At 38.0% G+C, this 15,801-nt stretch overlaps 1 protein-coding gene across 2 annotated transcripts; it reads left to right on the plus strand.

Annotated features, from left to right (window-relative positions):
- Positions 1-208: 208 nt before the first annotated feature.
- arl13a (ADP-ribosylation factor-like 13A) lies at positions 209-15,561 on the plus strand. Of its 2 annotated transcripts, none has more exons than XM_077577190.1 (10): positions 209-339; positions 9,181-9,297; positions 10,162-10,232; positions 11,909-12,161; positions 13,134-13,239; positions 13,319-13,518; positions 14,492-14,600; positions 14,689-14,968; positions 15,051-15,167; positions 15,234-15,561. In XM_077577190.1, the coding sequence occupies exons 2-10, from the start codon at positions 9,239-9,241 to the stop codon at positions 15,287-15,289; spliced, it is 1,251 nt and encodes a 416-aa protein (XP_077433316.1). In that variant the 5' UTR covers positions 209-339; positions 9,181-9,238; the 3' UTR covers positions 15,290-15,561. The 2 variants fall into 2 exon arrangements, with proteins under 2 accessions (XP_077433316.1, XP_077433315.1); XM_077577189.1 differs by lacking the exon at positions 209-339 and adding an exon at positions 5,701-5,785.
- Positions 15,562-15,801: the final 240 nt, after the last annotated feature.

The raw sequence follows: 15,801 nt of genomic DNA on the forward strand, positions 1-15,801 counted from the left end.
TAACAATGGCATGACAAAACGTCAACAACTTTACATATGGTATTTAAAAAAAAAAATCCCAAGAGTTCCTTTGGTGTGAACATGGTAAATTTAGGCTAAAAGGGACAGAATCTCTCCTCTTTTATCTATAGCCACTTCAAACAACAAAGCATAGCCTATGTAAGGAATGGCTGTTATATTTGCAATATTGTAACTTTTTTATGTCATGTGTTTCTGTAACCGCTTTGTTAGAGCTGCAGTTGTGAAAGTGCAATATAAATGAAGATGAGCTGAGTAGAGTAAATTTCCTTGTTCACAGTCTAAAGTTACTGCAGTGTGAAATGGCCTTGTTTTTGTGAGGTGAGAACAACTTCTGGATGAATGATAAAGTGTACTTAAAATAGTTTAATGTTATACTTCTTTAGACTAAATTATGGGATGAATAGTCCCAATAATGTTTACAGTAACTAAAGGTGTGTCACTCAACCCTTCCCTTATAGCTGGAAAAGGTAAATACTGTACAGAAGTTACATGAGTGTCCAATAACAAATCCCTTCAGGCACATTCCTGGAGAGCAGCCTTTCCCAAGTCTTTTTTTTTTTTCTTGAATTGCCTATAGTTAAATTATTTCATTCGGGTTCATGTTTTCTTGGCAAATGATTCCAGTTTTGCATGGTAATTTCATGTCTATTATGCTCTTGGATATTGTGGGGGGTTAATCAAAAATTATTATTTGTAAATAAATGTATAAATGTGCTTTAATACAAAAAAGTTATAGTTGTTTATTGATTATAGTAAGAGAGGAAAATATCAGTTAAAATATATAACGAAACACACATTAAGTTATAGACTTAAATTCATTTAGAAATGCACGCAATTTTAAATTTATATCCTGCACTTAATGTACTGTAATTGATGATGCTTTGGCAATATATGTAAAAGTTGTAATAATTTGGTGTCTTGATTGGAAAAAGTAACCTGTAAGATAGAAATGGACTACACCACTACCAGCATTCCACTCTCAATAGACAACAATTTAAATCCAATGTATTTTAAATGTTATCTGCTGTAACTGTTCCCCAATGCTACATAACCTTTTACCTTCACAGAAAAATATGCTTTTTGGCAGCAGCGTCCAGAGAGAAACCAGCTGTATTGTGTCAGTTCCATACCGATGCGCCGTGCAATGTAGTTATCATAATGTTTTTACAGTATTTCAATATTTGTCTGAATATTGTTTTTTTCTTGATGATGCTTTTATTCCAGCATATGAGAGTGGAAAACCACTTCCATTAGTGCATGGTTACATGATCATGTCATATCTCCTAGATTAATAGACTACATTCAACTAAAAATGGATGAGTGTTGTGTATCATGTTCTTGTCAAGCAAAAGCACAGAGAGAAACACACTACAGCTTAGCGGTGGGATACATTTAGCTTTGAGAGTTCAGTTGCTTTGCACTTCCATTTTTAGAGTTTACTCACTGGTTGTCCTGGGACTTGTTGCGCTGGGAACTGTACAGCAGGGAGAGAGAAACAATAATATAGTGACTCACTCTGCAACTCATTGACTTTTTACACAGACGTGTCCTCATTTGTCAGGTTGCTTGTTCAGGTCACACTGGCTCTGTGGAGCACATGTTAAAATTGAGGTTAAGAGAACCAGTCTGACAGCTAATGCAAATGAAAAGCAAATGAGCTGCTATTTGCTGAGAGGGCTTTATAGTAGTCAAATACACATAGCAAAGGCAAGTAATTTTTAGGGGGGAAAACATGCCTAAAAAAATTCAGGTCACGCTGACAGTATATTGTAGCCAATTAAAAAAAATCAATCAATCAATGGATGGATGAAAAATCCCATTTTACTGAATGAAGACTTTTTCTAAATTTAACTCATACTGACATATTTTCCAATTGATTCCAACCATTACAACTTTAAAATGTTCATGACAAGATTCCAAAATCAATGCAGACATTTTACAGTGACCTCGTCCTTCATCAGTTTTCAACCGATTCAAACCATTCAAATTATTTTCATTATATTGTACGTCACTATTTTATTTATTTATTTACATTTTCCAAGTCTCACATGCTTAGGATTTCTTCTTCTTTTTTTTGCACTTACACACAATTTTTAATGTTTAGTTGTTAACTTCTTAAAATTGTAAGGAAGTTAACTAATTTGCTCCCAAAAACATATAAACACATTTTATTTTAGATATTACAATGGTCCCAAAACGTTTTAAAAAAAAAGTTTTCTTTAATGCTTTTTTAAGGCTTTGATGCAGCCTCTGAACTGAAGAGAACGCTTAAAGCAATGGTAGTTATTACAAAAACGGCCAGCAGGTGGCAGCAGTGTATAGGAGATCAAAAAGGCTCAGCCCCCTCCCCGTGTTTTAAACAGATTTGTGAATAATGATGAAACTTAGCTATGTGCTAATGTTAATTGCTGCAAAACAAACAGATGAAAGTAGAGACTCTAATCTTTCTTGGTAGGTTCCATGTTTTTATAACAATAGAACATAATATTCTGTGGGCTTTGTAAAACCAGTCAAAATCCAGTAAAACAGCCGGGAGCAAAGGGTGTTGCTTCAGTCAAAATGGTTGCTGGGAGTGAATGAGTTAAAGACCCTTTAAAGTGAATTCACAGATTTGTTTGTGTTTTTAAATACATTATGCACGTTTCAAGATAATTGTTGAAAACGTGCAAAGACTTGGAGGTGTATGTACCATAGTACTCAATTGTGGAAATACAGCTTTAAACTGTTTTTCACCATTTCAGTATTCCTGATTTTGGGGCATGGATTTGACTAAAACGGCACACATGTATGTCAGAGATGCACTTGGGCATCTGACATAAGTCACCTAACCCAAACTAGATGAACTTGAGCACCTTTGCTCATGTCATCCGTTATCTGGTGCAATTGTGATGCGCAGTTGCCAGCTAGCTATGCCTATTATGCAAGGTGAAAATTCATCTTCTTTCCAATTGAAAATTGGCTTGGCCAATGTTCACAATCGTCGTGACGTGGAAAAGCCCCATGAGGACTCACTGGGATATTGTCCAGCCACCAGAGGCTTTTAGCACATATTTTTCCACTGCTCAAACATGTGGTTATTATGAGTAGGTTTAAGGGAGATGAAGTCGCATCCATTTTCAGATCGTTTTGGAGGTATTTGATTGACAGTTGACAGTTGAGGAGTGCATAATTCCAATGCCTTCAGCAGACACATCTACAGCATCTGAGAGTCCTCATTTAATATACAGTACTTAGTTTTTGTTTTTAATTTGGCAGGGAAGTTAGCAAAACTCTTCTCTGTGAAGTGTCAAATTTAGAAGACATTTACTTTCATCTTACAGAGACTTTGAAATGTTGACTTTACAGCTAAGAGCTTCAATAATGGTGACATTTTGATCCATATATAGTATTATCCAACATATTATTCAATTTTCCATTGTTTCCTCTGTGGGGGAAAAAACTAAGATCAGAGCTGACCCCAAACATGCTATCTACTTCCTGTCAGATTTAATCTCAGTAAATGAGTTGCGCCTGGAACTGAGGAGGAGGAAGCGGGGAGCACAAATGAAGACTCATCATCACTAATGCATGCGTTGCTGTGGGTCACTGACTCCAGACTGCAGAGGTGCTGCGCTCCTGTGGGGCCTCGGAGAAACAGGAAGATGGAAATCTCATTACGGAGCAGCGGAATTGAAGGCTTGCGTGGCGCAGCCTTTGTTTGGGATCGTTGAAAAGCCGCCTCTGAATCAGGAGGTTAGCACAGAGTGCAAAATCAACTATCAGGGGGCTTTCAGGCATGTTTGCTATGTGGAGCAAACGGGGGTGTGGCGGCTATGTTTGACCTCAGCTGTTTTTGGTGTGTGTGTGTGTGAGTGTGCTTGAGTAATGATTTTGTAGAGGAGGGCGGTACCAGACCGGATATTAGTGTAATGTCTTAATGAGACAAACAAACCCTGTAGCCACACTTCTAATACTTATGTACCTTACTATAGCTACCCTATTAGCATATCTGTCTATATATACTGTATATATATATATATATATATATATATATATATATATATATGTCTGTGTCTGTCTGTCTGTCTATCTATCTATCTATCTATCTATCTATCTATCTATCTATCTATCTATCTATCTATCTATCTATCTATCTATCTATCTCACTCTCTCTCTCTCTCTCTCTCTCTCTATCTATCTATCTATCTATCGAATGCTTAGTATGGATGATGTGGTATGAAATGGATTTTTAAGTATAACTCGTTGTGAATTTCACTATGCAATCTATAATTGTGGAAGACTCTTCCACATTGTGGAAAATATGGTGCCTCCCTTTGATTTAGTGCGCTTTTCAGGGGTTGGCGTGGGCGGAGAGGTTGTGACTTTAACGCCATCTAGTGGTAGTTTTTTGCATCCCAGCAGGCTCATGCCATTCTGTTCATCACAATGATGTTATGTAACGGGTTGATCCTCTCTATGTGATGTGTAATTACACTGTCCATAAATATACTGCAGCACTTTAATAAGATTATTAATCTGTTCTAATCAAATCATGACGTAAAGAATGACTTGCCTATCTCTTTTGTCGGCAAGGGGTGGGGATCCTTTTAAACAACTTAATAAATTCTAAATAAAATGCCACAACTAAACAAAAGTTTATTATTAGATATTATGAACATGTGATGGTTCATCTTGAGCACCTTGAGTTGCATTTTAGTGTATGAAAGGTGCTATATAAAAAAAGTTTGATTTGATCTTAGGTTTCATTAGTTGCTACACTTGCATGGCAGCCAATTCCTAGCTTTGTTTTTGCATGTTTTTAAACATCATTATGGAAGGTGTGCCCTAGATTGTGGTTACCCTGTTCAACCTGTGTTCCAAATTATGTTTTTGTTCATTTTTCTATGTAGTTTCTGCAGTTCATAGCGAAGAAAAAATAATAATCTATCAGTGACCCAATTGATTGGGTTTTCGAGATACAATCCATTATTTGGCTCTTTTTTTTGTTGTTGCTCTGACTTGTGAGTACAAACGTGAGATACGAGCGCTGTATGGTGGCAGTGAAAAAACAAAGGCTGATGAATGCGACTCACAGTTAACGTTTTCTGTCGAACCAAACATAAAACTAAAAGAATTACACATGCATTTAAGCCTTATAAGGAAGCCCCGCTAGCTTAATGCTAACATGTAGGCCTAATGGCAAACGCCATTGACATGCTAATATTAGCATCAATCACAAGTAGTTTTACTTCCACATAACTACAGAGTGTGACTATTTTTGCCACCTCTGTGTTTATTTAACATGAATCTATGCACAAATATTTGGAACATATAATATGTGCCAGTGTGACTAGAATCAATCCATTAGATATTACTTATGTCCATATGGGCTATTTAGAAAGTCTCACATGTATAGTGGATGCCGAGGGGACGGGGGCATTTCATTGTCTACTCAACCTAAATGTGTTCTAACGCAACATGGTGCCACATTCAGACATCACAGGTTACACCATGAGACCCGTTTAGCCTCATGTGGACTAAACAAACCTTATGGCGATCCCCATTAAGTTACTTAAACAGGAGAGAAAACATGTCATCCAATAAGCGAAGCTACTGGTTCATGCGGTGTCCCCTTGATTGGCTGAGAGACTAAAACACAGGTGGCACCTCCCACATGGGGTGAGTAGAGGCTTAGTGTGAGCCTGATTAAGAGTTGCAGCAGGTAGGTGCAAGATGTTAGCACATAGGTGTACCCAAACAATTGCATGGACATAGACCCACTTCTGTAAGTATTATTACGTTTTAGATTTTAGTAATTGTATGCGACAATCATCCGCTGATGCTAGGTTAGAGTCCACTATTGTATGTTTATTTATCAATAGGTGCATGGCTTTTTATTGCTAATGTAATGCATGTTTGGTCATTAACACTTAAAATGTTTTAAAAATATATAAATCATGAAGTATTATGCAATTTACTACAGTACATACTAGGCCCGTCCAACCACTTGGAACTTGAGTGGGCCAACTCAATTTTTGTTGTTTTTAACTTAAGTGTGGGAATGAATAAGAAAAGTTAATATTACTTTTCATCTTTCATGAAATGCTGATAGATATGATCGATGTTTGGACATTTACAATTATTGCACTACATTTTTAGTGGCAGCCATTTGGACAACTTTTAGACCCTGTCAACATAGAAAATAAGTTTGGACTAACGAATTTATAATATATGAATGGACTAACAATACCGCTTACTCATGTCAGGAAAAGTAGTGAACTCACCAACAGCCATATGTTGTCACTCAGTAAGCTCACCCAGCTTGAATACATTGATTTCTCTGTAGCATTTTTACCTTATTTTCTGTCTCTATGGTGAAAATGCCACTGTCTAGGTACATAATTTTACCAATAAATCTGAGAGGTTTTCTCTAACATGGTATAACTCCGAGTGCTACCTTAAGATTCGTCTGTAGCATATTGCCAGAACCATAAACAATCAAATGAAAGTAAAAGCCAATACGGGAAAAAAAAAAAAAACCTCTGGAAAAATGTCAATCTAACCTCTGTGAGTCACGATTCACAATACTGAGATCATATAGTTTGAATGGTCAATGCAGACAGTGAAGTTCACTCTTTCAGAGGATTTCACTACTCCATACAGGGATCCAGATGCAAAACACACACTGATAACTGTGTTTTCTATGAAAAAAAAAAAACAGAAGTTGCCAGTAAATGTGGTAATGTAAGATGTCTGCCCCATTATCCATATATACCTCCTGTAAGTCCGTGGTTTGAGCATGAATTTGTATAAGACTGGACTGTCAATTGGCTTTGTAATTCTGACCCCATCTCATGTAGGTAAATAAGGTAACCAGTAATGCACTAACAACACAGTAAAAATGTAATCTAATTGTTCAAATTAAAAGTCACAAGAGAAACAGCGAAAACCCTGAATTCACCATCTCAAGGAATGAAAATCTTGCGTAAGAAACAGTCAAAATTAAGCAGGATTAGGCCCAAGATATACAACACATTTTGAATTGAACTACATCAATAAATTTACTTTTCTGTTGTATTCTAATGTATTGAGATACTGTACACCTGAATTTAGATTTTGAAACAATCTTGTATTGGATTTATTAAATCATGCAATTGTTCTTATTTCATCTTGTGTCTAGTGAGTGTAGCCTATGTTTGACAGAAGTATCAAAAATGTCTACATAAATTGTTCTATGTATAGTAAAAATAAAAATAATAAATGTCAAACCTGAAATAAATATTGCACCTCCAAATGAATGAAAGCTGCACATTAGCAGTATTACTACTAGTTCTACATTTACAAATATTTCTGTTGCTCCTGACATAGAATTTGTTCTCATTCACTTGTATGGTGACCTCGTGTCAAAGGAAAATATGGGTCGACTTGTTAACAACACAGGAAAAGCAGGCCATTCCAAACTGGCTTTAGCAGATTATACAAAGACAGAACAGATGCACTGGAGTGAAAGACCTGCCAGCTCTTGTGTGCGTGTGTGTGTGTGCGCGTATTTGGTTGTTGTTGTTGTCGTCTGCTGACCTCAGACACCTGCTGTGTGGTACACACTACATGACCACATGGCCCTAAAATAAAGAAATGTCTCATTTGTAAGATACATTTGGAGGACATTACGATTGGTCGCTGCTGTTGAGTGCAATTTCAGGAAGCACACATGTTATTTATTAGGAGCTCTCTTGGAGTTGTGCAAAATTTTACCTTTTGGGGGGGGGTTCAACTTGGCCAAAAACTCACAACTTTATATAGGCGCATGTATCCTTCCTGGTTAGAATGTAGGGATTTTTAACAGTACCAAACACAACAAAACACGCTCACTGTGACAAAATTAACCCTCAACATCAGCTTGACTGATTGACATGAAATCCGGTAGACGAGTCTACCGTAACAGCACACCTATTAAAAACAAAACAAAAAAACAACAACCCACTGAACAGGAAGTCAGCCATTTTAGTTTCAAGGAGCCATTTTGGGTGATTTTCAGGCCTTGTACATTGACCAACTACTGTTAGGCATTTGATCCAAATGAGCTCCAATTGTTAAAAGGTATCCTAGACCAATGGATAACATCAAACTATCAACATTTTAATGTAATTTGGGCAGAGCCATGCAGGCATCAAATTTTGATTGTCCATTTAAAGCAAAAGACTCTTTGTTGTATATATTGTTTGAGGAAAAATTGGACATTAAATGCCTGGAGAGAAATAAAATACCGAAACACCAAGCCAGAGAAAAAAAAAGAAGTTTAAGTTTCATATAATTTATTTCATATGTTAGCTATTCTTCAATAAGCACATAAAGGCATTTCAAGTACAAAATCTATGTATTCCTCAAGGGGACTGAAGTTTTATTTATTTATTTAGGACATCCTAAGATTTTAGTTGTTTTGTCAAGGATTGCTGTCGGTATTTTCCAAACTTTATCCCATCTCAGTATATATATACTGTATATATATAAAAAAAGAAGATATTTACAAGGGTAATATGTAACAGGTGTTGTACACCTGCACAAATATTTTAACACTAAGTTTTGCTTAGCTGTGATTGATTATGCAATTTCCCAAACTAACTAAGGGACATCTCAATAAATCAGAATATTGTAGAAAACTTTTTTTTTCTCAGAAAGCACTAAAGACAAAAGCATTTCCACATGATGTCCAAATTTATTGAAATCCGTAGGTAATGCTGAGCATGTATTTAGGCAAAACTAGATTCAGCTATTGAGTTGGAAGCAATCCCCTGTAGTGACCTCTGAACAGGTCACAAAAATAAAAGACAGAACCATCGTGAACATCATCCAGGATTACCACATACGTACTCTACTGAAATGCACCCATAATTCACCCCTATTGTGACCCGTTTTGAGCTTTTTCATGGTTCTGACCAAGCCCTTTCAAAATAAAATACTGCCCAAACATATTTCATCTGATTATGTGAGAGCATTTCATTAGTTGTCATGTATACTGTAGTAATCGTTGCCCAGCCACTGTCGTTTGTGGGTTGCTTAAAAATTAGTCAAATATCCCATGCAAATTATTCGCTGTGACGACACCTGACTGACAGGGACTAAGCCTAAAGTCAAACAAGCACAAGTTGTAGTCATAATTATGCCCCCTTGTGTTGCCAGGTACCGCGTGCAGAGAAAATGGTGGCCACTGTGCACACCTTGCTCACCTCAAGACAACATGTTCAACCTGATGAGCAACTGCTGTACCTGGTTCTCCAAAATCCAGGAGCCAATAAGGTCACCTTAATTGTCATGCACTTCTAATGTATGCTAAACAAATGCTTATTTTTGACTGACGCTGCAGCTGACAAAGTTGCATATACATCACTCAATGCAAGTGCGTTAAATTGCGAGGTTTTCGAAATATGAGCCATCATTCGTTTTTGTTTTTTGTTTTGCTTTGACTTGCCGGCATCGACTTTAGATATGAGGGCTATATGATGGCAGTGAACTCAACTTACTTCAAAATAAGCAGAAATTTAGCAAATAGTGAACAATTCTTTCAAATTTTAAGCGTTGTATTGTCACTCTCATTTGTCTTTTACTGTCAAATCAAACATTTAAGAAAGAGAATTACACTTTGTGTACTTAAAAGAACCACATAGCTGTGTCTTTTAGTCTGCAAGGTTCATGCTAACGCTAATTAGCATCTTTCATGCAGTGCTATAACCCTTCAAGCAACAAGCTGAACACAAACAGTACAGCAACACAAGTAAAAAGAAAATATAAAAATACTTAATTATATATTCTTAATCCTCCCAAAAAAGTAGGGTGAAGGTTAGGATTATGATGCAGTGTGACAATAACTTTTTTAATTCATTGTGATTTTATTTAATGATCTAATTACTGTATGATTTTATGAAGTACAATATTATGGGGTGCTAGTTTTGCTTAATGAAATATACATGAAAACAATTTCAGTTTTTGTTTTTTAAGGAAGGCTGGAATTGATGAATGGCATTTACATTCATTAAATTGTGAATATATGTTTTGATATACACATGTATCAAAAGCTTATTGAATCATCCCATACATTGAGTGGCATCTTAACTTTGCTAACCGATTTGATTTCAATGCTAAATATTTGTATTTATTTCATAGGCGAGTGACTGTTCTCGTGGTGGGTCTTGACAAATCAGGAAAGACGTCATCCATCCGAGGCATGTTAAGAGGTATCCAAATAAATATTATTGTTTTCAAAAATAGTTTTGTTTTTCCTGATAAATACTGAATTTGTACATGTAAAGGCTGTGGCTAGATTATTTACTCAAGTGGACAGTCTATGCCTGCCTATATTACGTGGAAGGCATTAATTGCAGAAAAGCATTTTTATATTGAAAATAAAATTTAAATGATGCACCATGCTTTTTTGTGTGGTTATGGTGTTATTTTGGTGATGAGCATTGTTGTGTTTGTGGCCAAAAAGTTGCTTTCATTGTACTATAACAAAATCTCCCCCTCTCCTCTTCTGCTGGAACTGGGGCTTTAGAAAAGGTTTGCTCTCCGGCCGGTGGCCCCTGCGGGGCCCGGGGGTCGTCCTTTGGCGCTGCCGCGGCCTGGGGGGCCCTGAGGTGTTGCGCTTGCTCTGTCCTGGCGGGGGTCGACGGCTCCCCTCTTTGGTGGAGATTTTCATGCATGCCAAATCCACCACACCAGCATCTATCGAAACTCGGACACAATCTGTTTCTCCCTCAGGTCATTGAATCGGTGGAGGCTGGTGTCTGTGGATCTCACTCTGCTTCGTCTGTCCTTTCTACCTTTCCTCAGTTTCTCCTTTGGGCCCTTGAGGTCTCCCTGATTTGTTGGAATTTAGATGTCTCTGGGGTTGGTGAAGGACTCTGGTTAGTGGCCCGGTGGGTGGTGTCTGGTCGGTGCTGGGCTTCGCTTTTCTTTCTTTTCTTTGGTCCCTCTTCGGGTCTCCTGGCGGCCCCACGACTCTGGCTGGATTTTGAAGTGTTCGGTTTAGGTGAACGTTATGGGAATTCTTTTTTTTTTTTTTTACACGCACGCACGCACGCACGCACGCACGCACACACACACACACACACACACACACACACACACACACACACACACGCACGCACAAACACACATACAAAAAAAAAGGGAGAACAATGATGATGACATGTCAAATGATCAATACTGAGCTCTCCCCAGAAAAAAAAGAAAAGAAAAGGTGGTAGAAATTATGAAAAGTTTCACATAGAAATACGTTTGTTTTTTTTAAATGTTAGGAAAAGCTTACTAGCAGCTGATCTTTATTTGGGGTTAATTAGAGGCGCTTTAAGACAGGTCTGCTGACTCCGATTAACGAGAGTTTGAATGTGACTGGGTAATACAGAATAATCCAGGTGTGCACACTTGTGCAATCACAGTTTTTCTGTTGTTGAAAATGATTGGTCTAATTTTTTTTTAAATATCACAGAAACCTGCAATTTGAACAGGGGTGTGTAGACTTTTTATACCTGCTGTACCTTATTGTCCTTTCCTTTTTGTCCTCATTACTTTCTTTCTTGCTTCCCCAGCTGGGATTCTAACACAGGACCTAGAAATGTGAGGTGGATGCGCTAAACAAACACTAGTCCCTTGTGCTCTTTGCTTCCTGTTTTCCATCATCAATTCCTAATTTCCTATCTTCATTGCTTTTAACCTTTCCTATTGACCCCTCCCCCTTCATTTCTTTCTTCTGTCCCAAAAGTGAACAGGACAGGTTTGAGCCTGAACCAACGATTCAAAGTTAAACTATACTAAAAATGCACTTTTGTTGTCGCTTCTTCCAGTTGTAGGGACAATTTCCCTGTTTTGGAGCTGCTGAATTCACGTGTGCTTCTTTTTTTTACCTTCGCAGTCCCCCAAGCCATAGAAGGAGGCCCCACCCAGGGTTGCGTGAAGAGTGAGCTGAAGGTGGAGAATTACCTGGTCACCCTGCTGGATGTGGGGGGCTCGGAGGAGTCACAGGGCGCCTGGAGCGAGTATTATGGAGAGGCACACGGCGTCATCTTCGTAGTGGACTCCAGCGACCGGCCAAGGATCAAGGAGGTCAAGGAGGTCCTGGCTGACCTGCTCAAGCAGCCCAGAGTGGCAGGAAAACCCATCCTGGTGTAATTATATTCCTCTTTTTTTTTTACTGGGCATAACTTTGCCAACACTACCCTCTAGTGGAATACCCCTATACTTGCATGACCATTCACTGTTAGGAGCCAATTTTGTCAGTTTATGAACTGAGATTCTCAGGGTTTTTTTGGACCAGGGACCCTTGATGGGAGAATTTTCTCCAAGGAAGCAATTCCATACGAAAGTAACCTATTTTCGAGAAAAAGAGTGTTACAATAACATGTTCATATTTTTTTGTGGAAAATAAAACTATAATGATATGAGAATAAAGTCATACATTTTCAGGACAAAAGAGGGATTTACATGAATAAGACAATTAGTCGAACTAAATAGTCTTAATCTTATGATAATTTATTTATTTACATTATAATATTAAAGTTTCTTGAGGGGAGAAAGTAATTTTGAAAAATAGAACTTTATTCTTGTATTGTAGAAAATATGCCTTTGTTCTTGAAAAAAATAGGATTATATTGTTGAAAAAAATGAGCATTTTACTCTGGTAAATAATAGATTCTTAAAGGGAAAGTCAAGTAAAAAATAATATGTTCTATCCACCCACACTAGTCTAAATACAGCATTCCGATTAATATTACATTTATGAAACATGAATGAAACTGCAAAATCCACCCGTTTTTATCCATCTCAGGGGGCGGACATTTTCCCACTTGCTGTCCAGTGAAAGGGAGGAGTGGTGACGTCACTGCTATCTGATTGGCCTACAGATGTTATTTCTTTAAGCGATGCGGTGGAGCTCCACTGCACACTTCAATTTCCTGGTTTTAAGCGAATGAGACACAGCCACCTACCACCAAGTCATAAACATAAAGCTGATACATTATGTTTGATAAAAACAAACTTATTCTGTATAACCTAAGAAAAAAGAAAGAAAAAGCCAACTCCACACCATTAGATTTTTGTATATGTGTGACTCAGTACGCACATTGTCCTCATCTTTACAGCTTGGCAAACAAACAAGACAAAATGAATGCCCTGCTGGGAAGTGAGCTGATCGAGATGCTCTCTTTGGAGAAGCTTGTCAACCAGAGTCGCTCTGTATGCCATATTGTGAGTCTCACCGTAACATGAGGCTGACCACTACCTTCTCACATCAAACTAACCCATTACGATCCCCTCTCCTCACAAGGAGCCTTGTTCAGCCTTAATGGACCTACGGCGTTGGTCGGACAGAAAGGCGTTACGGGGCCTTCGTTGGCTGCTGCGAACCGTCTGTCTGGATTACCCAGGGCTGTGCACCCGTGTGGCTCAGGACAGCAAGAGGCCTCTGGACCCCGGAGAGAGGAACGGCAAACTAGAGAAGACAAGAAGAAGAAACAAAAGTGAACGGTGAGTCAGACTTGTTGCCACTCCAATGAGGCCTGAATGACAAATACAGAAAGCAAGACTCGTTTTTGAGTGATGCCTGTCAGAGAGGCAGGTTACGTTTATTGTTGTGGTTGTGGAAGTGCTCAATTTAAGAAGCAAAAATCAAATTTACATTACAAAAATCTCACCGCATGACAGCAAACAGAAATGTCACAAGAAGTATAAATCCTTAATAATGATTTCTCACAAATTGTTGCTTGCTTGGAATGACTGGCACGAGAGCAGACCCTTAATTAACATTTTATTTTGTGATGCCATCGTTCAACAGTACAGTGGTTCCTTGAGATACAAGTTCAATGTTTGCGTTTTTAAAAAGGAAAATAGCACTCTATAATGTTGTACTCTATAAAAAGTATTTGAACATAATTGAATAGTGAATATTGCTATGTACTGTCAACATGTGGTTCAAATATCCGTTGCTTCTAAAATTGTGACTAGAGAAGCTAACTGCTAGCATGTCAGTGGCATTTTGAATTGTTTGGTTAGCATTACGTTTTAAATAACGTGTGAAGTGGGAATGACAATAAACAGCTTGAAGCCTCTTTTTTTTTTTTTGATCAAATTTTCAATACTTGCCAAAGTGCTGCTTATTTTGAAGTAAAAACAAAAAAATAACTGAATGACAGCTCTTGAAAAACTCTTAAACCAGGTCACTTGTATGTCAAGGTACCAATGTACTTTGGCTTCTTTCAACATTTTAAAATATATGGACTTCTGTTTCATTGAAGACTCAAATTGACCATTGATGTAATTGTAAGTTTGAAAGGTTGTTTCTTCATTTGTACTTTAAGATTGACTTTAGCGACCAGTCCAGCGGCTGGGATAGGCTCTCAGCATGAGGAGGAGCACAAGAACGTGCACATCTAATGTATGAATACAATTAACTGAAACCTTCATGTGACTTAATGTTATCCATCCTCACATGTAACCATAGCATGAGAACAAGCAAGTCAGACCTCCGCCAGGTTCACAGGCCAAAGGACAAGGAGAAAATGAGCAACGGGGAAGGAAAGTTGCAGCCCATTCAGAACATAATGTCGAAGGTGAATAGATTTGGGAGTATTGTTTAATATTACCCTCAGTTTTGGCCAGTCATACTGAATTATAGACAAGGTGCATTGTAATTGGCAGGAGAACACACTTAAAAAGAAGCTGAAGAAATCCACCAGGAGGAAGAAAAGGCCAATCAAAGCCAACAAAGACAAACAAAACGAAGAAGCGGCGAGCGAGCAGGAGCAGCAAGAGGAGGAGGAGGCCAGTAAAGGGGAGACGGAAAACGCCAACCATCAAGAGAAAAACAGCAGCGCGCTCATCCCCCCTAGTAGGGGAAGACACAAACAGAAGGGCAAGGTGACAAAGGAGACCCTGGATGTGCCTGAATCACCACACAATGATGAGAAGCCCCTCAGAGGTAAGGCCAGGATAATATTTGTATTTAACCCCTGCCATAAATGAGGGATTACAGTCTACAATGTAATAATTTGTCTGTGTAGCCAAGGGGGAAAAAGGGAAAAGGAAGAAAGGTGTGAAAGTTAAAAGAAGAAACAAAATCAACACTGAAGACATGTCTGGAGCTTCCTCTCAACCTGTCGACCTCTCTGCCACATTTGGTGAGAATTTACCACTCCCCCTCTATACGTATTGGATTTTGTAATAAAGATTGTGTCTCTTCATAGATCTTTACCGAAAAGCCATACTGGCTCTGAAGGAGCGTCAAGATCAGGGACGATGAAAAAAAAATGCCTGCTCGCGTGGAGTCACTTAATCTCCCCGATCACCAAAACGGGCAGTACACATTTCAAAGCACTAATGATGATTTGTCCACTGGATCTTTCAAATGGGACATTCCATCATGTAGTGTAGGTATACATTGTATAATAAAAAAATAATTTAAAAAATCCATATTGTATATAAGTATGGAATGTGTATTTTTTTTTAATGTTACATTTTCTAATAAAATTACAACATTCCATGTAATGCATGAAGTAAAGTGAACATATTAAACTGTATCAAATTCTTTATGAACAAAAAGCATTGTATGGATGGATAGATAGATCGATGGAAGGATGGGTGGGTGGGAGTATTGGATACAGGGAAGAATGGAAAGATGGATGGATGGATTGGTTGGCTGTATGTTGGAAGGGTGAGGATGGTTTGAAGGATAAATTGGTGTATGGGTGGATTGGCACATATGGATTGATGTTTGAATGGATAGTTGGTTGAGTGATGGAAGGATGGGTTAAT

Source organism: Vanacampus margaritifer, chromosome 10 (genome assembly GCF_051991255.1).
Source record: "Vanacampus margaritifer isolate UIUO_Vmar chromosome 10, RoL_Vmar_1.0, whole genome shotgun sequence".
Lineage (NCBI taxonomy): Eukaryota > Metazoa > Chordata > Actinopteri > Syngnathiformes > Syngnathidae > Vanacampus > Vanacampus margaritifer.